Below are 25818 nucleotides of genomic sequence, written 5' to 3'. Positions count from 1 at the left end.
CTCCCTCGCTGCGAGAAGCAAAGCTACAGGGAACCAGGCAGAGGGCCTTCTCGGTAGTGGCACCCACCCTGTGGAACCCTGTGGAAATAAACAACTATCTGACATTTAGAAGACATCTGAAGGCAGCCCTGTTCAGGGAAGTTTTAAATGTGTGACATTTTAATGTATTTTTAATCTTTGTTGGAAGCCGCCCAGAGTGGCTGGGGAAACCCAGCCAGATGGGCAGGGTACAAATAAAAAAATATTATGATTATTATTACTCCTGTGGAGGCTTGAGAGGCAAGCTGCACGCCCGCCGGCCATATGGTTGACAGGGCACAGCTGGCGGTCGTGCAGGGAAAGGGAAGGCCGCCAGCAAAGCTGTGCAGCTCCCCCACTCGCTGGGGCACCCCTGAGAGGCCAGCGCCAGTAAGCCCAACAAGAACGACGGCTCTGTTTCCCCACCTGGCCCTGTATGGGAGAAGGCATTCTCTCAGGTCACCTGGTCCCAGGTTGTCGCTCTACCTGTCCTGCGCATCTCTTACCTCTACGAAGAAAGCGATGGTGGTCGGCTTGAGTTTCTTGCTGCCTTTGCTGAGCAGAGAGAACATCACGTCCAAGATTCTCATGGTCTCGGGGCAAGCAAAGTGCAGCATGGCTCTGGAAGACAAAGGGGGAAGGCGCCATTTTGTTACAAGGAAGGAGGGTAACGCCACCCCTGCGAGGCGACCGCAGCTGAATAATGCAGCACCCCTCTTGTAGTGATATTGGGAAATCTCTGTTTGGTTCATGTAGAAGAGGAGCATGCTGGGAGAACCAGACTGTTGGGAATGCGTATCTGGGTCTCAATTACAGACTTTAAAAGTGTGAACAGGGTTATCTCTTTCCCTTCATAAGAATAAAGTTTCTAGCTGATTTGTGGTTTTGACACCTGGGTGTCTGGGACGTAGATTCAGTGTGAGAGGGTTAACTGGCTAATTTACAACTCAAAGAATTTGGTCTGTCTCTGGGAATGCTTTAATCTTCAAGGCCCTTTCGATAAACAGAATTCAGCTAACAAGCCTGAGTTATTGTTCCTCCACGTAACCATTGGCAAATTGCTAATTAATCCAAAGAACTGATTGGTTTCTAAGTTTGAATCCATGTGGGTTCAAGAAGGATAAAACCTGAAGAAACTAAGATGCAAATTGCAGCAAACCATCTTGCCAATGGTCTGAAGCTCAACATCAAAAAAAGCGAAGATCATGGCCACTGGGCCCATCACCTCCTGGCAAATAGAAGGGGAAGAAATGGAGGCAGTGAGAGATTTTACTTTCTTGGGCTCCATGATCACTGCAGATGGTGACAGCAGTCCCAAAATTAAAAGACGCCTGCTTCTTGGGGGAAAAGCAATGACAAACCTAGACAGCATCTTAAAAAACAGAGACATCACCTTGCCAACAATGGTCCGTATAGTTAAAGCCATGGTTTTCCCAGTAGTGATGTATGGAAGTGAGAGCTGGACCATAAAGAAGGCTGATCGCCGAAGAATGGATGCTTTTGAATTATGGTGCTGGAGGAGATTCTTGAGAGTCCCATGGACTGCAAGAAGATCAAACCGATCCATTCTGAAGGAAATCAGCCCTGAGTGCTCCCTGGAAGGACAGATCCTGAAGCTGAGGCTCCAAGACTTTGGCCGCCTCATGAGAAGAGAAGACTCCCTGTTCTCTCGCTGTGATTATTAAAGTTTCTAACTGGTAAGAAGACTCCTTTTCTTTTGTTTGCTTATCTACTCCCCCCCCCCCCCGGAGGGGTGGAGCCGATTCCCTGAAACCTGACACCAGCCTTCTGGGCCCAGGGCCTAGGCTCCCTTGAAGAAGAGCTGTGATGGTTTTCAAAATGGCAGAGCCAGCGTGGCAGTCTGGGTGCTGGCGGGTGCCTCTCCTTGGCCAGGGGCGAAGTTGGCGGAACAGCAGGGCCCTCACCTTGCCAGCAGCGTGGCCCCCTGGAGCACTTCCCTGGCACTCTGCAGCATGCTCCAGCCCCGCGTCCTCTCCATGAACGTGACCTCGTAGCGGCAGCCAGTGCGAATCAGGAGCAACTTGAGGGCCTCCACTGAAAAGCTAAGCCAAGAGGACGGCCTGGTTACATAAGGACATAAGTGAAGCTCTGCAGGATCAGGCCATGAGGATGCTCAGCCAGATAGGCAGATTTGGCCTGATGCAGCAGGCTCTTCTTAACGGTCTTAACTGTTTTTATACCTGCAATTGTTTTGTGCATGTCTTTATTGCATTGTGAAATCGCCTTGACATAATTCATAGCAAGCAACACATAAATATTGTTGTTGTTGATGATGATGATAATAATAATAATAATAGTCTGGGTAGAAATGGAGAATAATGTAAGAACATAAGGATTTGCTGGATCCAGCCAATGGCCCATCTAATCTAGTACAGTGGTACCTCAGGATGCGAACGGGATCTGTTCCGGAGCCCCCTTCGCATCCTGAACATAACGTAAGACGCGACAGCGCGTCTGCACGTGCGCGGGTCGCGTTTCGCCGCTTCCACGCATGTGCGTGATGCCATTTTGACCGTCTGCGCATGCGCGAGGTGTGAAACCCAGAGGTAGTGTGCTCCATTACTTCCGGGTCGCAGTGGAGCGCAACCTGAACATGCTCAACCCGAGGTATGACTGTATCCTTTTCCCACAGCGGCCAACCAGATCCCTGTGGGAAACCTGCAAGCAGGATTCAAACACAAGAGCAACAAGAGGGCAGAGCAGAGCCATCCTGGCTAATAGCCCCCCAAAGCCCTCCATGAATTTGTCTAATCCTCTTTGAAAGTCATCCAGGTTGTTGGTCATCACTGCCTCCTGTGGGAGTTAACTATGTGCTGCATGAACAAGTGCTGTTAACTGTCCTGAATTTTCCAACATACAGATGTTTACGAGTTCTAGTGTTCTCTCCTTGTCACCCACTAGCAGAGGACCCGGGTCAGGCCTCAGACTATGGGTGCCCAGCGACATAGGTGCCTGGCTTATATTTTAACACTTGTGTGTGTTGAGATCAAGGCAATGCCTGGGTAAACAGGCCTGTCTTCGAAAGCCGGCGGTATGCCAATGCAGATGGATGCCTCTCCTTATTTCACCAGGGAGCATGTTCCATAACCATGGGGCTACCAGTGAAAAAGCCCAGCTCTGTGTTATACAAAATGGATAGCTATCATACTGCGGAGAGACTAACCAGGTTACATTTCTTAATCTTTTTTAAAAATATATAACTTTTATTAAGTTCTTCTATTATGCATTTTAGAATATTCATTTAAGCAACCTTAAAATATCAATGACTTCCTTCCTTCTCTTTCCATGGTTCGTTTTACATAACACAAATCCTTGCATATTTTACATAAACTAAACCAGTGTTCCCCAACCTTGGGCCTCCAGCTGTTTTTGGACTACAATTCCCATCATCCTTGACCACTGGTCTTGCTAGAGAGTGATGATGGGAGTTGTAGTCAAAAACAGCTGGAGGCCCAAGGTTGGGGAACACTGAACTAAACCATTCAGTATTCCATTATTACATCCATGAAAACTTGTTTACACTGTTGAATTTATCTTAACGCTGCCCACGTTTTCAAACATACACAATTTCCACCCATAAAGTCAATAAATGCTTTCCAGTCTTCTCTGAATGTATGTTCTTCTTGTTCTCTTATTCTATAGGTTAAGTCTTTAAGCTGCGCATATTCTGTCAGCTTATGTTGCCATTCTTCTTTGGTTGGGACCTCGCTCGTTTTCCATTTTGGGGCTAACGAAACATGGGCTGTGGTAGTGGCATAAATAAATAGTCTTTTTTTGAGAACTGGGAATTTCAGTCTGAATTATCCCCAACAAAAAAGACTGGGTTTTTTTGGAAAAGTACTTTTAAACATTATTTTTTTCAATTTGTTATAGATTATTTCCCAATACTCTTTTAACCCTTTCAGGTTAAAAGGCGACATTTGCTAATCTGAATGTTAGAATTCCTGCTCCGTGATTGCAGCCATGGGATTTTTGTCTTTCACATGGGGTGGCATGTTTTGACTTCACAGGGTGGGAAGTGATGGAGGCAGGATGTTTGTGTTACTGTGTTCCATGAAGTGGCACTATTGTCCTTTGTCCTTTTTCTCTTTGCTGTCTGATGCTAGAGAGAGAGGGAGCCATGTTGCAGTGCTCCATGTGTGTTTATACGTAAATAAAGTAGATTAGCCAAAATGCTGAGTTGCTGAGGTCTGTTACACAAAGCTGTGCAAACTCTGCGGATCCCTAAGTGTGCCGATGTTGGTTGGCATCGGTCACTGTGATTTTCGGCTGAAGAAAGCTTTGGAAGCTCCTGAACGATCAACCAGGAGGGAGCGAACATGCCAGTTGGGCATGTGTCTCTGCCAGGGTCCTACTCGAGTGTAGGCTGAACTCCTGACACTGAATGCCCTCGCCGGGCAACCAAGGTACCCACCTCGCGAGGTTTTCCCCACGACCACATTGCTTCCGGAGGAAATTCGTATCTGGCAGAGCTTCGGCCTGATTGCTGAAGTAGAGTTCGATGAGCAGAGCGGTCAGAAGGTCTGGATAAAGTCTCTGGATGGTGTCTTTAGATTCAGGCACCGAGATCACTTCGTAGAGAGCCTGAGTGATCTGATTGGGGAGGAGAGAAAACAGTGGGTGGGGAGGCTTTGAGGACAATTCTCTCATGTCTTTTTAAAATACAGTCATACCTCAGGTTATAGACACTTCTGGTTGCATTTTTTCAGGTTATGGACCCGCCAAAACTCAGAAGTACAGTGGTGCCTCGCAAGACGAAATTAATCCGTTCCGCGAGTCTCTTCGTCTAGCGGTTTTTTCGTCTTGCAAAGCAAGCCCATTGACGGCTTAGCGGATTAGCGCTATTAGCGGCTTTTAGCGGCTTTTAGCGGCTTATCGTTTTGTGAAGCACCTCCAAAACAGAAAACCCTTTCGTCTAGCGGGTTTTCCGTCTTGCGAGGCATTCGTCTTGCGGGGCACCACTGTACCGGAACGAGTTACTTCCGGGTTTTGGCGGTCGCGCATGTGCAGAAGCGCTAAATCGTGCTTTGTGCATGCACAGAAGAACTGAATTGCAACCTGCCCATGCGCAGACGCGGCACTGCGGGTTGCGGACGCTGCGGGTTGCGAACGTGCCTCCTGCACGGATCATGTTCTCAACCCGAGCATCCACTGTAGTTTTTTATTTATATTTTTCAAATTTATGCATTTCATTAGTTTTACAATCAATTTAACATTTCCAAACTTTGACTTCCTTCCCCCTCTTTCTGCAGTTGCTTAATTTAATTTTTTAATATCTTCTGCATACCCAACTTGCTCATTTATCCATCTGCTTTAAATATATACTCTTATGATACTGCAGGTTATTACATTAATTCTACCCATGTTTTTATCTGTTTACAATTTATCTGTAAAGATTCAATAAACAATTTCCATTCTTTTATAAGACGTTTGTTATCTTGCTTTCTTATTCTTCCAGTACGTTTCGCCATCTCTGCATATTCCATGTGTTTTTGTATCAATTCTTCCTTTATTGGGACTTCTGCTTATTCCATTTTGGGGCAAGTGAAAATTCTTGCTGCTGTAATAGCATACCTGAATAAGTTTCTATAGAATTTAGGTAGTTCTGTCCCTATAATTCCCCAAAGGAAGGCTTCTGGGTTTTTAATCGAAGTTATTTTGAACACCCTTTTCAATTCATTATATATCATTTCCCAATAAGCTTTAACCTTACTACAAGACCACAACATATGATAAAAAGAACCTTCTTTCTCTTTACATTTGCAGCACTTTTTTGATTGAAATTTATACATTTTTGCCAGTTTACTTGGATTCAGGCACCGAGATGAGCTCGTAGAGAGCCTGTGTGATCTGAAAGTGAATCCGTGAGGACAAATCTCTCTTGTGTCAGGGACCTTGGTGCAAAAGATGCGACGCCTTCAATTTAAGAAGTCCAGGAATCTGTTTCTTGACTAAATGGGGCACCCAGTCTTCCACACAAGATGTGCCTCCTGGTTACCACCGCCTCCCTTTCTTCAATTCAGCAGTATTAATTTATTTTGATTTATAAACTGCTTGATCAAAAATCTCTCCAATCGGTTTGCAAATAAAACGGGAGACGAAACGCGACTAAAACCCACAGTCCAATGAAAAACAGTGTATAAGATCATCATTGAACAAACACACACAAACATATAAACAAACGCTTTGACAGGCAGCTTCCTGAGTTAGAATCATTGAACTGTAGAGCTGCAAGAGAGCACCCCAAGGGTCATCTAGTCCCAGTGGCGTAGCGTGAGTTGTCAGCACCCGGGGCAAGGCAAGTAATTTGCGCCCCCTAACCCGCACGCCTGGCACCCCCCCTCCACAGTGGGCGGCGACCCGGCGACTTGGATCGGATTCGCACAGCAGTGAGAGAGAGTGAGTGAGCCAGGTAGGGGCAGAGAGCTGTGAGTGCGAGTGCGAGCACCCCCCCAGATGTTGCGCCCGGTGCGGCCGGCCCCCCCCTGCACCCCCCACGCTATGCCACTGTCTAGTCCAACCCCTTGAAATCCACAAATTGTCACTAAATATAAAATAAGCTTAAGAAATGAACACTCGCAGCTAAACAAAATATATACAGAACCACTGTCATTAAAAGCAAACACAAAACTAATAAATATTTAAAAACAGATGTAAGTAATAAAATTATATGCCTCGATTGGCTTGCTGGAAAAATAAATCCTTTTCAGCAGGCAATCTAAAGCAATCTAGCAAGGGTGGCTACCTAATATTCTTAGTGTAACTGAGAGCAGTCCTTTAGTTAAAAAATGGGGAACTGGGAACTTTTACCAATCACCCAGAGATCTGCCAATCAGATCCCAATCTTCATTCTGCCCAGGTCAGCTCAGACGGTGGCAAGACGAGAATGGGGCCTTTTTGGTATTGGCTCCCTGCTTATGGAACACTCTCCCCAGGGAGGCTTGCCTGGCACCGTCATTATATAGCATTATGTGCCAGGGAAAAACCTTTCTTGTTAACCAGGCCTTTGGCTTTTAACTATCGATGGCCTTTTAGAGCGGGTGATGTTCAGAGAGACCCGTAGCTCTGTTATCTCCAAAGATATGGCAAGACTCACGGCAATAGAGGCTGCGGAGGTCTGCAGCTCAGTGCTGTGGTGGTCCTGAAGCCTGGCCAGCAAATTCTCCATCAGCTGCTCCTCCACGACTTCCTCAGTAGAGAGGGACTGCCACAACTCGGACGAATTGCTGCAAAGGGCCAAAAGAGGATGGAGCAACATCAACGGCTGAGGGCCTCTGAAACGGGTCTCGTCGTCCCACTCTGCTCTGCCTTGGTCGGACCCCCAACCTGGAGTCCTGTGTCCAGTTCTAGGCACCACAATTTAAGAAGGATGCTGAGAAGCTGGAAGGTGGGCAGAGGAGGGCGGCCAAGGTGATCAAGGGTCTGGAAACGAAGCCTGATGAGGAACGGTTGAAGGAGTTGGGTATGTTTAGCCTGGGAAAGAGGAGACTGAGAGGAGATAGGATAGCCATATTCAACTACCTACAGGGGTGTCACACAGAAGAGGGAGTCGTAGAATCATAGAATAGAATCATAGAATCATAGAGTTGGAAGAGACCACAAGGGCCATCAAGTCCATGTTATTCTAAAGCAGCAATGCTGCAGCAAGCAAAGGCTCTAACAGCTCAGACAGCTGCTAGTGGCTGCAAAGCCAGACAGGATGTGTGTGACTGCTGCCATGGAAACAAAGGGGCAGTCCATCCTTATTGAGCACAGGATATGAGCTCAGTGTGTGTCATATGACCTGTACAGGATGTACATGGGTGGAGTTTGGAGTTTCTCTCTGTTTGTTGAAGAGAGCAGACATCTTTTACTGTATGACTGCTAAAGACAGGAATAAAGCATGTAGATACATTTCTGTCTGTGTCTCATTCCCCTCCCTGGGGATATGCAGGGAGGAGGAGAAGGAGGAGAAGCAGTTGGTGTGTTTTTCTCACAGCCTGAGGAAAATCGCCGGAACGGACCTCGTGTGTTTTTCCTGCCGGGAGTCGCCGGAGGGAGGTCAAAGGAATTCAGCCGGTGCCTGCAGATAGGCACATACCTCTGACCGAGCCTGAATTCCAACAGTCCAACCCCCTGCCAAGCAGGAAACACCATCAGAGCACTCCTGACATATGGTTGTCAAGCCTCTGCTTAAAGACCTCCAAAGAAGGAGACTCCACCACACTCCTTGGCAGCAAATTCCACTGTCGAACAGCTCTTAATGTCAGGAAGTTCTTCCTAATGTTTAGGTGGAATCTTCTTTCTTGTAGTTTGGAACCATTGCTCCGTGTCCGCTTCTCTGGAGCAGCAGAAAACAAACTTTCTCCCTCCTCTATGTGACATCCTTTTATATATTTGAACATGGCTATCATATCACCCCTTAACCTCCTCTTCTCCAGGCTAAACATGCCCAGCTCCCTTAGCCGTTCCTCATAAGGCATCGTTTCCAGGCCTTTGACTGGATTTTATGACCATGGGTTGTAAATCCCATGGAGTCTGCTGCAATGGCACTGCAATAAATCTGATTTATTGGCACTCTGGCAAACTTCAATGGCTCCCACACGCTTCCACTCACGCGCTGCCTCTCTTCTCAGTTGTTGGATAGTGGCAGAGTTCACAAGCAGCGTAAAATGGCTTTGTCTGTGTCTGTATGGTGTCTTTGATAACTCAGCTCGACACCAGTGCTTCTAATCTATCACTCTTTATTTAGGTAAAGGTAAAGGGACCCCTGACCATTAGGTTCAGTCGTGACTGACTCTGGGGTTGCGGCGCTCATCTCGCTTTATTGGCCTAGGGATCTGGCGTACAGCTTCCGGGTCATGTGGCCAGCATGACTAAGCCGCTTCTGGCGAACCAGAGCAGCGCACGGAAACGCCGTTTACCTTCCTGCCGGAGTGGTACCTATTTATCTACTTGCACCTTGACATGCTTTCGAATTGCTAGGTTGGCAGGAGCAAGGACCGAGCAACGGGAGCTCACCCCGTTGCGGGGATTCAAACCGCCAACCTTCTGATCGGCAAGTCCTAGGCTCTGTGGTTTAACCCACAGCGCTACCCACATCCTTTATCACTCTTTATTTAGAAGCATACAAAAAAAGAAAAGAAAAGCCTACAGAATCTAGCTGCATGCTTGCAGCTTTCTGTCTCGAACAAAAATGAAACTAACTTGCTCACATTCTCAGACAGACTGCTCTCAGCAGCCCCCAGAGAGCACAGATCAAAGGAAAATGCCCGGGTCATGTGGGCAGTGCACCCAGTGAATAAAAACGCTTCCAGAGAGCCAGTGTGGTATAGTGGTTAAGAGCAGTGGACTCATAATCTGGTGAACCGGGTTCACGTCTCCGCTCCTCCACCTGCAGCTGCTGGGTGACCTTGGACCAGTCACACTTCTCTGAAGTCTCTCAGCCCCACTCACCTCACAGAGTGTTTGTTGTGGGGGAGGAAGGGAAGGAGAATGTTAGCCGCTTTGAGACTCCTTCGGGTAGTGATAAAGCGGGATATCAAATCCAAACTACTACTACTATTACTCTTCTTCTTCTTCTTCTTCCTCTTCTTCTTCCTGGAGTGTTAACTGTCCAGAACCACAACAGGAGCAAGCTTGTTTTTCTGCTGCTCCGGAGGGGAGGACCTGAAGCAATGACTTCAAGTTACAAGGAAGGAGATTCCGATTATTAGGAAGAACCTTCTGACAGTCAGAGCTGTTAGACAGTGGAACAGTCTCCCTCATGAGGTTGTGGACTCTCCTTCATTGCAAGTGTTTAGACAAAGCTTGGATGGCTGTGTGTCGGGGGTTCTGTAGCTGTGATTCCTGCACTGCAAAGGAGCTGGACTGGATTTATGGAAAATTCACCCAGAAGACAAATTGTATCAAGGAGTTTAGTGGTCTGATACGGACTCCTTCCTGCCTCTGTTCCTTCCCCACTCCCTCGCTCTCAGGGCCGGATTTATGTATAAGTGAAACAAACTATAGCTTAGGGGCCCACTCTCTTGCCCCCCCCCCAAAGATTTTAAAGGAAAAAAACCCTGGGTGTACATTTCCAAAAAGGGACGCGGGTGGCTCTGTGGGTTAAACCACAGAGTCTAGAACTTGCTGATCAGAAGGTCGGCAGTTCAAATCCCCGCGACAGGGTGAGCTCCCGTTGCTCAGTCCCTGCTCCTGCCAACCTAGCAGTTCAAAAGCACGTCAAAGTGTAAATACATAAATAGGTACCGCTCTGGCGGGAATGTAAACGGTGTTTCCGTGTGCTGCTCTGGTTCGCCAGAAGCGGCTTCGTCCTGCTGGCCACGTGACCCAGAAGCTGTACACCGGCTTCCTCGGCTAGTAAAGTGAGATGAGCGCCACAACCCCAGAGTCGGAAACGACTGGACCTGATGGTCAGGGGTCCCTTTACCTTTACCTTTACATTTCCAAAATATAAGATAAAAAACAAATAAAATAAAACCTACACACAGCAGCAGTGTTTTGTGTTGTGTAGGCTTTTGAATTCTGGTGCTGGAGGAGACTCTTGAGAGTCCCGTGGACTGCAAGAAGATCAAACCGATCCATTCTGAAGGAAAGCAGCCCTGAGTGCTCACTGGAAGGACAGATCCTGAAGCTGAGGCTCCAATACTTTGGCCACCTCATGAGAAGAGAAGACTCCCTGGAAAAGACCCTGATGCTGGGAAAGATGGAGGGCACAAGGAGAAGGGGGCGACAGAGGACGAGATGGCTGGACAGTGTTCTCGAAGCTACCAGCATGAGTTTGACCAAACTGCGGGAGGCAGTGGAAGACATGAGTGCCTGGCGTGCTCTGGTCCAGGGGGTCACGAAGAGTCGGACACGACTAAATGACTCCTATGATTTAAGTCAGACATAGGCAAACTCGGCCCTCCAGATGTTTTGGGACTACAACTCCCATCATTCCTAGCTAACAGGACCAGTGGCCAGGGATTATGGAAGTTGTAGTCCCAAAAACATCTGGAGGGGCGAGTCTGCCTATGCCTGATGTAAGCAGTGGGTCCCACCTGCTCCCTAAAATATCACCTAAAATATCCCACCCTCCCGCCCTATAAGGTTCTCATTCTTTGACCTTGCTATGGACCTCAGTTGGTTGCTGTTGAGGGGCCTGGTAGGAATTTTTCTACTTGGCAAATTGGCACCAGCCACTTGATTTTCGCCTCCCTCGTAGCAAATTGTCACAACTTTCTGGGTATTGGCAGTTAGGCATTGGGACAGTCCTGTAGATGGAAAATGGGAAGGTAATGCCATCACCTGCCCCACATATTGAAGGGTAGTCCGATAAAGGATTCCGGGGTGTGTGGCCCTGTCCGAAGCCTGGGGAGGTGAGGGCCTAAGACAACCCCCCTATCGGTGACCCCGGGGGAGTTCCTAGTTGATGTGCATCAGCAGGACTCCCCCTACTGGTGGTTAACCCTTCCTGGACTTCAAGCGGACGGGCTGAAGTCGGATATAGTCAGTTAGGACCAATGCCTAAGCCAATACCGCTCATCCCTGTAACCAATAAAGTTGTGGCCTTTTTTAGCCCATTAACTGTAATAAGTGTGTCATGTGTCATTATTTCCACCTGGGGGCGGGGCGGGAACTTGCCACGCAATACATCCAATCTGAAACCAAACCATACCTGGAAATGTCCCTGAAGATTGAACCCAATACCTTCGTCAAAGTAGGTGCCTGGACTGAGCTATGGATGCACCTGATGAACATAGGAAATTGTCTTGTTCTCAGTCTGACCACCGATCCATCTAGCTGACTACCATCCATGCTAAAAACCAGAGGCACCAGGATTTCCCATGTGGACAGAGACTTGCTGCCTAGGGTTTGGTTCTCAATGGAGAAACGCGAGGAACATGTTACCTGTCTGGTGGGAAGGAATGCTCCAGGAGGCTGGAGATGACCGTGTCCAAGTGCTCGGTCCTGCCTGCCAGCAAGCCCACCAGCTTCATCACCAGCCTCCTTGCGCTGGGCTGGTGGATCAGGTCCAGGCGGCTGCAGATCCCGTCCACAATGTCCGAGACCTGGAAGGGGAAAGGGGTTGGGAGGTAGGAGGGCAGGAAGGAAGATGAAGGAGGAGGGGGAGATGGGGAAGGAGAAAGAAGAAGGAGGAGATGGAGGAGAAGGAGAGGGGGAAGGAGGAGGAAGAAGGAGGAGGAGATGGGGAAGGAGGAGGAAGGAGGAGGAGGAGGAGATGGAGGAGAAGGAGAGGGGGAAGGAGGAGGAAGGAGGAGATGGAGATGGGGAAGGAGGAGGAAGGAGGAGGAGGAGGAGATGGAGGAGAAGGAGAGGGGGAAGGAGGAGGGAGGAGGTGAAGGAGATGAGGAAGGAGGAAGAAGAAGAAGGAGGAGATGGAGGAGAAGGAGAGGGGGAAGGAGGAGGGAGGAGGTGAAGGAGATGGGGAAGGAGGAAGAAGAAGGAAATGTAGATGGGGAAGGAGGAAGAAGGAAAAGATGGAGAGGAGGAAGGAGGAGGGAGGAGATGGGGAAGGAGGAAGAAGAATGAGGAGATGGAGAAGAAGGAGAGGGGGAAAGAGGAGGAAGGAGGAGAAGGAGAGGGAGAAGCAGGAGGAAGAAGGAGGAGATGCAGGAGAAGGAGAGGGGGAAGGCGGAGTAAGGAGGAGAAGGAGAAGGAGGAGAAAAAGTGAAGGAGGAGGAGAAGAAAGAGAAGAAGACCTTCAGGCAGAGTCTTGAGTGATGGGCAGGTCTCTTCAGGTTGTAGTCACCCAGTGGAGTGGCTATTGTGAAGTTCAGAAAAGCTCAGCCCCGCTGCAGGAAGGACTCAGGGGTACAGTGTGAGGGGGAGACACATTTTTTTAGGGGGCACTGTGCATTTGGCAAAGCAACGTAGGGCTGGCGTTGCTCCTGCGGTGGCGGTGAGGATTGGGCTGGTGCGGTGAGCTCCGTTCACCCTCCGCGCCCCGGGCCCCGGCAAGCAACGCTACGCCACTGCAAGGACTCCCCACCTGCCAAATCAGCATCCTCAGGACGCCCACCTGCTGCCTCAGACCTGCCCCACCTTCTCTATCTCGGCGCCACAGTGCCTTGCCATGCTGGCAAGGAGCCCCTCTGTGGTGGCGCAGCAATGGGTGGTGCACTGCACCGTCAAGCCATCCAAAGCGGTCAGGATGAAGTCGGTCTTCTCTCTCGGGCTGAAGTAGACGCCAAAGACCTGGAGCACAAGGGGAGGGAGGGAGGGAGGAACGCTGTTGGCGTGTGGTTGGCTGGGGCGGGTTGTGCAGAGATGCCCCTGCTTTTTTCATTTTCTTAAAATAAATTATATTAGCAGAAAACCATGGCTAGAAAAGCCACTTCTATTGGTCTGTCACCCCCCCAACTGTATTACCTGGGTTATGAAGGCGCCCTAAAGACGTTAAAGCAAAGATTATGGGATAATGCACACCGTGACTTGCCATCTCGGTCACACGCAGTCTGTAGTCCGCTGGCAGTAGGAGCACAATATGGGCATGTCTTTAAGTTAGCATCTTACATTAAAAACCTGACAGTACCAAACTGTCGAAGGCTTTTCACCAAAGCCAGACTAAACGTCTTTCCTTCTGCAGTGTTGAGAGGAGTTCCCTACCAGGACAGACTTTGCTCGTGTGCTCAAGACATCGATTCCATAAAATGTATTTTGTTGCACTGTGAAAAATATGAGCAAGCCAGGGCTGAACTGATACTACCCTTGCTGGTACCTTTTCCGGGAAAATCAGAAGCTCACTATGTCAGGTTCCTATTAGAAGACCGGACAAATGCTAGAACATTAGCAGTGGCCAAGTTTTTATCGGTGGTTGCAAGAACCAATGATCCTTATATTCTGAACGAAATGCTTGTTTAACATGGAGGTGGGATGTATGAATTACGTATTGCTTTGTAACGATTTGTTGGGTCTCTGGACCGTAATAAAGGTTGATGATGATAAATTCTATTAAGGCTTGCAGAGAAAAAATTGAAGCTTAATATCTTTTCTCTTATTTTAAACCAAACCAAGACTTTAGATAAAAGACTTTAGATACCATAAGGACACAAAAAAAGGGGGGGGGAGAACTAGAGAAAGAAAAAGGAATATTAAAAAAAAATAATAGGAAAGAGTTTAAAAGAGGCAGATAGAAAAATAAGTCTCAGAAAATAAAGAATTTCTGATTGATCTGTCCGCTATGTAAAAACAATATTCACTTCCAACAAAGCCGTTTTCTATCAACAAATCCTGAAATATCCTCAAATCCAGATATCGTTATTTCTTTTTCAAGCAAAAAGTCATTGAGAGGTTTCCATTCTTTAAGAAACATTAGCAGTGACTTCTCTCTGATTAAACATGTCAATTTTGCCATCTCAGCTAAGAGGTGAGCCTTTTTTCCCCATCCAGGATGGTCAGAACAGTGGGAAAAGCTTCTGGGAGATGATATATAATGAGATGAAAAAAATGTTGAAATATACATTTCTAAAGAAACCAGAAGCATTCTTATTGGGCATTGTAGGGAGTGATATAAATAGAAAAGAATGTAAGCTCTTTTTATATGCAACAACGGCAGCAAGAACATTATTGACCCAAAAATGGAAGCAAGAAGAATTACTGACGAAAGAAGAATGGAGGACGAAATTAATGGACTATGCAGAACTGGATAAACTAACAGGAAGGATTCGAAATCGGCGGGACCAGAAATTCACAGAAGACTGGAGTAAATTTACGGATTATTTGAAAAGTATTTGTGAAGATCAGGCGACATTTGTAGGTTTGCAAGAAGTTTTGTGAGGAGTATCATTGGAATTATTGCAAAAATGGATAAAGGGGGGGAATGATTCGCTAAGATATTTAAAGGTAATATAAATTTAAGAAATGCATAAGAAGTGGTTAAAACAGTGGATCATCACAGGTGCTGATGGAAGTCCAAAAAAAATGTATAGGTGACAAAGTTTTGTGGTACAATTTATAATTTATATGTTAAAATTAATAAAAATTATAATATATATATATATATATATATATGCAGGTTTTGGTGTCCTCGGGTGTCTTCCCGTGTAAAAGTTGGGGTGTCTAGGCGACGTTTCGACGAGGTCTCACTCGTCATCTTCAGGCTGGTGCTTTCGGCTTCTTGTTACTGGAACAGAGCAGGATCTCAGTGTTTGAGTTCCTATAAATACTGTAGAGGGGGTGTGGTGTATAGCCTCCAATGTTCTGGGCAGAGAGGAAGTTCCCAGGCTAGTGTGCCTTTTCTTCTTTTGTTCCTTAATTACTTGAGAGATATCTTGAGTGATTTCTTGAGTGATATCCTGAGTACCACTTAGGTGGGTCATTAGGTGTGGATTAGTTGTTAAAGTCTTTGTGTCTTGACCTCTTGAACTTTGTGAAGAGTTTTCCTGAGAAGATGGCTGTACTGTACTTAGTTGTGCTCTGGCTTGGCTTCGTGTATAGGGGCGAGCTGTGGTTTTGTGGCTTGTGTCAGCCAGATCTGTGTAGGGATTGCAGGGGGGTGCAGCATCCGGAGGTGCCACCATGGATTGGCTACTGGATGGTGTCTGTAATTCATCTGTGGAGAGGGTCTGGGTTTGGGTCTGGTGTGGTTGATTGGTGTTGGCGTTCTGTGTGCCTCTGGATCTGGTGTCAGTTTTTGTGGGGAGGGCTAATTTCCAGATGTCTGGCAAGCGGGATGTGTCGTCACGCTTGTTCATGTTGTGAGGGTGTTTCTCTATCTCGATGGCTTCCATGATTATTCTCTTGTGGTGATGTTCCGTGTTAAAGAGCAATTTGGAATCTGCAAAATTAATTTCGTGTCCTGTTTCTTTCATGTGTTGGAAAAGAGAGGAAGTTTTTTCTTCTTTTTTGACGGCATTCTTGTGTTCTGCGATACGTGCATTTATTCGTCTGTTTGTTTGTCCAATGTACGTGGCTGGGCAGACTTTGCAGGGTATTTCATAGATCCCTTGGTTTTCCAACTGGATTTTATCCTTGGGGTTTCTGAGGATAGCCAATATCCTGTACCCGTGAAAATCTACGAAAGCATATATATATATATATATATATATATATATGGTGGGAAACTTAATATCCCAACCTGAAAATAACCAAGGGGATTCATGGAGCCACGGATATTGTAGTGAGCAATATCCAGGCATAAATTTGTCCAGGGATAATGCCCACCCCCCAGTTGTGTCCTCCCAGTTACCTCTGCAACTCTGGAGGGGTTTTTGAGAAACACGGACGGATTCCAAGATTCCAAGAACTCCTTGTGCTTGCGCTTGATGGCTTCCGTGTGGACGTTCTTCTCGTCCAGCCTCGCAACTGACACACCCCGGAAATTTAAAAAAACAAGAACACACCCGTCAGTTTCAGGGCAGCGCAGTGTAGTGGTTAGAGCAGGGGCTAGGGTGCAAATCCTTGCTCAGCCATGAAGCTCGCTGGGTGAGAGTTGCTGCCTTCTCAACCTAACCCACCTCACAAGGTTGTTGTGCGGAGCAAATGGGGAGGAATAAAATCACAGGGAAAGGTGGGGCATAAATATAATAAATATAATATGATATAATAATAATAATATTTTTTTATTTATACCCCGTTCTTCCCGGTTCAAAAACCGGGCTCAGGGCGGCTAACAACAAATTTAAAACACTTCATTGTAAAAGCAGCATAAAATACAGTATAAAAACATGATTAACAATAAAATTCAAAATTCAGAAATCAATTTAGGGGAAATAAGCATTAGATAATCCCCAGGGCTAGCTGGCTGAATTGGTCCTACTTGGGCCAGCGAGGAGGCCAGGGGAGAATTAGCTGTGGGGTCTCAGAGTGGGTAATCTTCATAAAAGGGGAGGGGGAGGGAAGAGAAGGGAAATAAAAGATCAGGCTGAATTCAAATTGAAAGCCAGGCGGAATAGCTCTGTCTTACAGGCCCGGTGAAAGAAGGTTAAATCCTGGTCCCCTGGGACAGAGCATTCCACCAGGTTGGAGCCATCACTGAGAAGGCCCTGGCCCTGGTGGAGGATAGTCTGGCTTCCTTAGGGACCGGGACCTCTAAACTATGGTTACTCATGGACCTTAAGGTCCTCTGCGGGGCAGACCAGGAGAGGCGGTGCCGTAAGGAGATGAATATTTCTATACACAATGGGGACCTACCTATTGGGCATATTAATTAGGTGCACAAAGTTCCTGGGAAACTATACTAATCTCACATTTATTTATTTTGAGGACTTATAAGCCGTTTGATCAGAAAAGCTGTCCAGGTAAAATCCGCACTCCAAATGTACACATCATAATTAAAAATGAATAATTATGCTAGAAACATTCTTGTTTAGGCAAACCTACCCAGATGCTTCAAAAGCCGGTGTGAATTTTAAGCTGCCTTTATTTAACTTTTTGTGTGTTTTAAGGTAATGTGATTTTTCTTGCTTTTTAAGAAATCTTTTTGTAATCCGCTTGATATTTTTTCAATCAAGCGGTATATAAATCTTATGGAATGGAATCAGTAAGTAAATATAGCAATGAAACAAACAACGACACAGCTTTCCAAAGACATCTTTATATCAGGAAGTTTTTAATGCCTGATGTTTTGTTGTGTTTTTGTGTAATCTGTTGGAAGCTGACCAGAGTGGCTGCTTGCAGATGGGTGGGGAATAATAATAATAATAATAATAATAATAATAATAATAATAATAATAATAAAAAACAACGATGGTGGTGGTGATGATGATGATGATAATAATAATAATAATAAATGGTGATAATAATTATTGTTGTGATTTTATGTTGCTAACCACCTTGAGATCTGCAGATGAAGGGCAGTAAATAATAATAATAATAATAATAATAATAATAATAATAATAGATGATAATAATAATAATAATAGATAGTGATGGTGATAACAACAACAACAACAACAATTATTATTGTCACCATCACCATCTATTATTATTATTATTATTATTATTATTATTATTATTATTATTATTATTATTATTTACTGCCCTTCATCTGTAGGCTGCATCTTAATGTTTTAATGTTGTATTTTATGTGAGGAGAACCTGAGCTTACAGGGTTAAACAGCTCCGAGTGTGAGTCCTGCCCTGACTCTGTGTCACTTCTGAGAGTCTCAGTCCTTGGTTCTATTCTGCTTTCGGTTCCTGTCCGGGACAGGCATGCTTGCACGATGTTCCGTGACTGTGGATAATTCTGCTGTAAATAAACTGCTTTTAGCTTTTAGTAACTCAGTGTGAGAGTCTGATTTACACACAGAAGACAGAGGCTTATTTTCTGACCGCTGCTAGACTCTGTTTTGCTCAGACCTTTGGTATGCGTTTGAAGGCCTGCTGCCGTGGAAGCACTCTGAGCTATAAATCACCTTAGATTTCAATCTTGTTTTTAAATTGTATTTTAATCAACATGTTTTTATTATTGGTTTATTATTTATTATTGGTTGTTAGCCACCTTGGCTGGGGAGGACAGGGTATAAATAAAATTTGTTGTTGTTGTTGTTGTTGTTGTTGTTGTTGTTGTATAAATAAAATTTGTTGTTGTTGTATAAATAAAATTTGTTGTTGTTGTTGTTGTTATATCATCTCAGGGTGGTTTGCAACATAAAATCACAATATAAAAAACACAATAAAAATAAGAACAAAAACAAACCAATAATCCCCCCCTCTCGCCGTGGTCTGACATCCTTCCCAGTGGTTCTGAGCTGGCCACCCTATGGCCATTGGTTCACCCTGCCTCATGGGTGAGCCGGCCCTGGGATGAAAGGGAAAAGGAAGGAGGATGTGTTGCCTGCAAGGAATGGCAGCTGTTCTCCAAAGATTCCAGGCAGGAGATGACAGGGACTGAACCTGGGACCTTCTGCTTGCGAGGCAGAGGCTCTGCCACTGAGCTACGGCCCCCCTCGCACTCTGCACATGCTCAAGGATGGCTTCGCTGCCCGTTTCTTACTTTTCTGGCCAAGCACGATCGCCAGGAGGAGGTGGACGCTCTTGGCTGCCTTGGAGCTGATAGACTTGACGGCGTCTCCGCAGCAGATCCCCAGCACCGCGACGAGGTGGCCCAGCCGGGAGAATTTGGACAGCGTCTGGCGGAGGAAAGGGGGAAAAGGGGGCACAGCAGTGCTTTTAAAAAAAATGTTTATTGGAAATTTTATTTACAACATAACATAAAGCCCCCACTCCCCTAATACAGAAATCCACCCTCATTAAACGCGAACATGACATACAATAAGCATAACATAAGGTAAAGGTAAAGGTACCCCTGCCCGTCCGGGCCAGTCTTGCCAGACTCTAGGGTTGTGCGCTCATCTCACTCTATAGGCCGCTGTCCGCAGACACTTCCGGGTCACGTGGCCAGCATGACAAGCTGCATCTGGCGAGCCAGCACAGCACATGGAAACGCCGTTTACCTTCCTGCTGGTAAGTGGTCCCTATTTATCTACTTGCACCCGGGGGTGCTTTCGAACTGCTAGGTTGGCAGGCGCTGGGACTGAACGACGGGAGCTCACCCCGCCGCGGGGATTCGAACCGCCGACCATACGATCGGCAAGTCCTAGGTGCTGAGGTTTTACCCACAGCGCCACCTGCACTGTGCATAATATACAACGATACAAACCACCAAATAAAAGACTTCCTTTATCCTGTATCTGGCCTCCTTATTTACTTCTTATAAGCCATTTCCTTTACGAATAATTATTGAGATTTTTCTAATTATAACTAAAATATCCACAAAGTCTCCTGCAGACATTAATCGAAACAAGTCCAGGTATGTATTTTAGGGCACTGTTTTGTAAAGTGTTCTCTGCATTTTCCCCATGCTTTTTGAAACTCTTGTCTAGTGTGATCTCTAATTGCCTCTGTTAATCTAGCCAGTTCAATATACTCTAACAGTTTGCCTTGCCATTCCTTTTTTGTTGGCACAGTTCCTTTTTCCCAGTTTTTGGCAATTAGGATCCTTGCCGCTCCTGTGGCATAGAGGAATATTTTCTGATTTTCTCTTGCTGTACCTGTGTCCGTTATCCCTAGTAGAAAAGCTTCTGCATTTTTCATAAAGTTATACTTAAACATTTTTTTAAGCTTGTCATATACTATGTTCCAGAAGCTTTTGATTTTTTCCACAGGTCCACCAAACATGTATAAGTGTCCCCTCTGTTTTACCACACCTCCGGCACAGATTTGTTTTTGTCTTATACATTTTAGCTACTGGTATTTTGGTAGGTGTTAAGTATCATCTAAGGGACGTGGGTGGCGCTGTGGGTTAAACCACAGAGCCTAGGTCTTGCCGATCAGAAGATTGGCAGTTCAAATCCCTGCGACAGGGTGAGCTCCTGTTGCTCGGTCCCTGCTCCTGCCAACCTAGCAGTTCGAAAGCATGTCAAAGTGCAAGTAGATAAATAGGTACCTCTCCGGCAGGAAGGTAAACGGTGTTTCCGTGCGCTGCTCTGGTTTGCCAGAAGCGGCTTAGTCCTGCTGGCCACATGACCTGGAAGCTGTACGCCGGCTCCCTTGGCCAATAAAGCGAGATGAGTGCTGCAACCCCAGAGTCGGCCACGACTGGACCTAATGGTCAGGGGTCCCTTTACCTTTAAGTACCATCTTTAAAACATCTTGATTAGATTTTCCCTCAATACTTCACAGGCTGTAAATTTCCAGTTCTTTCTCCATAGTTCTTCCCATGCTGTTAAAGGGGGTGCAGCAGTGCTGAGCACGAGGAAGGAGTCTCAGGGAGCCCCACGAGTTCAAAAAAGAGTGGCCCAAATAATCAAGGGGATGAAGAAGCTCCCTTATGAGGAAAGCTTGCAGCATTTGGGACTTTAAAGCAGGCATCCCCAAACTCAGCCCTCCAGCTGTTTTGGGACTACAACTCATAGCTGTCAACCGTCTCTTATTTGGCGGGAAACTCCCATATCCCAGCGCCGTGTCCCTCTGCTGTCCCTTATTGATGATGTCCCTTAAATTTCCCGGGTTTCAAAGGAAGCAGCTCCTCTCCCTCCCTGCCGGCCAGGGAGGAGGGAGGCTCCAACTGTGTTGCTTGGCTGCCCGGCCCGCTCCCCTCCGGCCTCCTCTCACCAGCCTCGGCCCCCAGGAGCCCCTTCCTGCCGGGACTGGTGGGAGCCTTGAGAGGAGAGCGAGGGCAACCATAGAGAAAGCAGTTCAGAGAGAGGGGGAGGAGGCGTGGGCAGGTGTTCCAAGGGCTACAAGGGAAGGACCGCAAGCACTTCTCCCATAGATTTATAGTGGTAGACTAGCATAGATGGTCTGATCTGCGGGTTTACTTCGGGCGCTATTTCCCCCCCTCCTCCCGCCTCACCTGATGGAACTGAGAGCTGCAGATGGAGCACAAGAGAAAAGATACAGAACTGCAGCAGCATCTTCGTAGCTTGGACTTCGTTTTGCGCGAAAAGTGGTTGCTGCTTGTAGTTATTTAATTGCAGTGTTTCATCAGCTGGTGTCTTGAGCAGCAACCTCTGGAAACAAAGGGCTAAAAACTGGTGCTGGTCCCTTTTAACTTTGTACTGCAGCTGGCTGACTAAAATCCCTTATTTTGGCTGCTGATCCCTTATTTTCGAGGCTGCCGGTCCCTTATTTTCAAATCTGTAAGTTGATAGCTATGCTACAACTCCCATCATCCCTGACCACTGGTCCTATCAGCGAGGGATGATGGGAGTTGTAGTCCCAAAACATCTGTAGGGCTGAGTTTGGGGATGCCTGCCTTAGAGGAAAGTTTGTTGGATAGCTCAGTTGATTATTTCACAGTCTACTCACATCCAGCTGTAATTTGCTGGCCACAAAGTTGAGCAGCGAGGCACTGGTCCAGATAGCCCTCTCTCGCAGGTCGGCCTCCGAGGACTGTAACCAAGGAGCCATCAGCTGTTGGGGAGGGGAAATGCAACAGAGTGAGAAAATTCTGCAGCCATCCGGTCTATTCACTTGTCTTCCCAAAGTACCAGAAAGTGCAGAGCCCTCTAGCGTCAGTGTCCATGAGAAACATGTAGCGTACATTTTGAATGTGTGCCCATAAACATTATCTAGGTGGAGCAGACACTGCATATACAGTGGACACGTGGGTTGTGATTCGGTGCTTCTGCACATGTGCAAAGCGCGATTTAGCGCTTCTGCGCATGTGTAGCCACCGAAACCTGGAAGTAACGGTGCTTCCGGGTTTTGGCGGTCTGTAACCTGAAAAAACGCAACCTGAAGCATCTGTAACCCAAGGTTACTATATATAATAATAATAATAATAATAATAATAATAATAATAATAATTTTAATAATAATATTATAATAATATTATAATTTATTAATATAATAATAATAATTTATTATTTATACCCCGCCCATCTGGCTGGGCCTCCCCAGCTACTCTGGGCGGCTTCCATAGAAAGCAAAAATACAATAAAATATCACACGTTAAAAAGTTCCCTGAACAGGGCTGCCTTAAGATGTCTTCTGAATGTCAGGTAGTTGTTTATCGCTTTGACATCTGCTGGAAGGGCGTTCCACAGGGCGGGTGCCACTACCGAGAAGGCCCTCTGCCTGGTTCCCTGTAGCTTTACTTCTCGCAATGAGGGAACCGCCAGAAGGCCCTCGGCGCTGGACCTCAGTGTCCGGGCAGAATGATGGAGGTGGAGACGCTCCTTCATATAGAGGTTGAGCAGGAACTCCCACTTAGCCACCAACCAAACCCATGGGCAGTAAGATGGAATCCTGACAGTCTGAAGATACTGTCCATGGAGGCTCAGGTCAATTATATCTCCAGGGCGGCTACCAGCTCCACCTGGTACACAGGTTTAGACCCTACCTGCCCACAAACTGTCTCGCAAGAGTGATGCGTGCTCTAGTTATCTCCCGCTTGAACTACTGCAATGCACTCTATTTGGGGCTACCTTTGAAGGTGACCTGGAAACTACAACTAATCCAGAATGCAGCAGCTAGACTGGTGACTGGGAGCGGCCGCCGAGACCACATAACACCGGTCTTGAAAGACCTACACTGGCTCCCAGTACATTTCCGAGCACAATTCAAAGTGTTGGTGATGACGTTGAAAGCCCTAAACGTCCTCGATCCAGTAGACCTGAAGGAGCGTCTCCACTCCCATCACCCAGCCCGGACGGTCCAGCTCCAAGAACCTTCTGGCGGTTCCCTCCCTGCGAGTAGTGAGGTTACAGCGAACCAGGCAGAGGGCCTTCTCGGTGGTGGCGCCTGCCCTGTGGAACACCCTCCCACCAGATGTCAAAGAAATAAACAACTACCTGACTTTTAGAAGACTTCTGAAGGCAGCCCTGTTTAGGGAAGTTTTTAATGTTTGATGTTTTATTCTGTTTTTAGCCTGTGGGGGCTGTCCAGAGCGGCTGGGGAAACCCATCCAGATGGGTGGGGTATAAATAATAAATTATTATTATTTACTCCTTTCCTCTTACCTGCAAGATCCTCTCCAGCTCCGAAGGAATTGGGTTTTCCACCATCAGCTGCTGTAGCATCTCACTGAAGGTCTGGTATGTTCTGATGAAGAGGTTCTAGAGGAGGAGATAGGAATGTTGAAGGAGACCAATTCACTAAGGGCCCAGGAAAGGATGACCTTGGAAACAAGGAGCGCTAAATGCCCTGCCTAGATTACTCCTCAGGACCACAAGGGTCATCTAGTCCAACCCCGTCCCTGCAATGCAGGAATCTTTTGCCCAATGTGCGGCTTGAACCCATGACCGATGAAATGAAGAGTTTCGTGCCCTACTGGCTGAGCTGGAAGTGTAGATTAGTTCCTTGTCAGGATCCAAGCCACAAACTTCCCACTGGAGCAGTGTGGGAACAGAGATGATAGATAGATAGATAGATAGATAGATAGATGATAGATAGATAGATAGATAGATAGATAGATAGATAGATCTGTAACATTACAATTTGTGGACATTCAATGAAGCCGAACATGGGAAGATTCAGGAAAGACAAAAGTAAGCATTTCTTCATGCAGCACACATAATGCCAGAATAGCTCAGCTGGTTACCAACACGGTGCTGAGAACGCCAAGGTTGCAGGTTCGATCTCCATATGGGACAGCTGCATATTCCTGCATTGCAGCGGGTTGGACTAGATGACCCTCGGGTCCCTTCCAACTCTACAATTCTATGATTCTATGATGGAATATTGGGCTGGCTGGGCTGGTGAGCTCCAGGATCTGGCGGGATTCCCATACATGAAACCCCTTCTTCATATCACGGCTGGATAAAAAGTCCACTAAACCAGGGTGGCTAAGCAGTTTGTTGGACTGCAACTCCCATCATCCCTAGCCAGCAGGTCCAGTGGTCAAGGATGATGGGAACTGGAGTCCAGCAATATCTGAAGTGCCACAGGTTAACCGTCAAATTGCATTTCTTGGTACAAATAGTATTGATATGATGTGCAGATATCTTTCCTATTCTACTTAATTCAAGAGGGTTCTGGAAGCTTCTCTATGTGAAAGAAACAAGCAGAAGGTTCATCATGATGTTTGCGTTATTCCTTCCAAGTACAGTGGGCTTAAACTGGTTCTGTTATCTCTTTCTGACAAGCTCATGTTGGCTATAAAAGTAAGGCCAGAAGGAGACTGGGTTTTACTTTCTCTTTCTATCTCTCTTTCCTTCTTTCTTTCTGGTGTGGTGTTCTGTACACAGTATGCTTAGCGTTATGGTTTAGTCTTGTTGTAAGTTCCTCTGCGGGACGTGGGTGGCGCTGTGGGTTAAACCACTGAGCCTCTTGGGCTTGCCGATCAGAAGGTTGACAGTTCGAATCCCCGCGACGGGGTGAGCTCCCGTTGCTCGGTCCCAGCTCCTGCCAACCTAGCAGTTCAAAAGCAGGTCAAAGTGCAAATAGATAAACAGGTACCGCTCCGGCGGGAAGGTAAACGGCGTTTCCGTGCGCTGCTCTGGTTTGCCAGAAGCGGCTTAGTCATGCTGGCCACATGACCCGGAAGCTGTACGCCGGCTCCCTCAGCCAGTAAAGCGAGATGAGCACCGCAACCCCAGAGTCGTCTGCGACGGGACCTAATGGTCAGGGGTCCCTTTACCTTTAGGTTACTCTGCAGTTCTATGATTTTATGATAGCTGAACTATGTGACTCGCTGCCATAGGTTACAGGAGGGAAGAGAGCTCTTGTGCTTGCAGGATCCCCATTGAAGCATCTGCTTGGCCACTGAGACGACAGGATGCTGGACTAGATGGGCCATTGGCCTGATCCAGCAGCCTCTCCTTATGTTCTAAGCCAGAGAGGAAGACAAAACTACCTTTGCGTACTGGGCATTGGCAGAATTGGCCGCTCCTTCCTCTTGTCCCGCCTTCAGGGGTGAAAGGGCAAAGACGCTCTTGAAAAAGGTGCGGAGCAATATCCCCTTCTTGTAGGACCCCATCGTTTTTGTGACGTTCGCCTTGCTGGTGGAAAAAACGGGAGTCAGAAAATAGCATTTTGCCAGCTGGGGATGATGCGAGATGGAGTCTGAAAATTCTGGTGGGCGTCTGGCTGGGGAATGACTCGCTCGTGTTACTTTTAAGATTTCAACCCAGTCTTTTGACCTATGATCTCACAGATTGACCCTTTTCGTTTTTCTTCAAATCTGTCATTTTAGGACAATAATACAGAAATACCTACCTTGGCTCCCAGTACATTTCCAAGCACAATTCCAAGTGTTGGTGCTGACCTTGAAAGCCCAAACGGCCTCGGCCTAGCATGCCCGAAAGAGCATCTCCACCCCCATCGTTCTGCCCAGACGCTGAGGTCCACCTCCAAGGGCCTTCTGGCGGTTCCCTCCCTGCAAGAAGTGGGGTTGCAGGGAACCAG

The 25818-nt window shown here is 46.8% G+C and overlaps 1 protein-coding gene across 4 annotated transcripts in view; it reads right to left on the bottom strand.

Moving 5' to 3' along the window:
* LOC309340924 (maestro heat-like repeat-containing protein family member 7) overlaps positions 1-25818 on the bottom strand; it is a 66031-nt gene that overhangs the window by 18847 nt on the left and 21366 nt on the right. For 3 of the 4 annotated variants that reach the window (XM_081860163.1, XM_081860162.1, XM_081860165.1), the window contains 11 exons: positions 25268-25412; positions 23433-23528; positions 21778-21882; positions 18962-19097; positions 16214-16329; positions 13069-13221; positions 11914-12074; positions 7136-7265; positions 4454-4632; positions 1944-2081; positions 525-639 (listed from right to left, as the gene is read on the bottom strand). In XM_081860163.1, the coding sequence (XP_081716289.1) occupies positions 525-639; positions 1944-2081; positions 4454-4632; positions 7136-7265; positions 11914-12074; positions 13069-13221; positions 16214-16329; positions 18962-19097; positions 21778-21882; positions 23433-23528; positions 25268-25412 (1474 nt within the window). Of the gene's footprint in view, positions 1-524; positions 640-1943; positions 2082-4453; positions 4633-7135; positions 7266-11913; positions 12075-13045; positions 13222-16213; positions 16330-18961; positions 19098-21777; positions 21883-23432; positions 23529-25267; positions 25413-25818 lie in introns of all 4 variants that reach the window. The other variant, XM_081860164.1, reaches the window with a different exon arrangement.

Source organism: Podarcis erhardii (assembly GCF_964252035.2).
Source record: "Podarcis erhardii genome assembly, chromosome: 4".
Lineage (NCBI taxonomy): Eukaryota > Metazoa > Chordata > Lepidosauria > Squamata > Lacertidae > Podarcis > Podarcis erhardii.
Note: the sequence above shows the minus strand (reverse complement) of the source record. Positions and strands in the feature narration are given on the sequence as shown.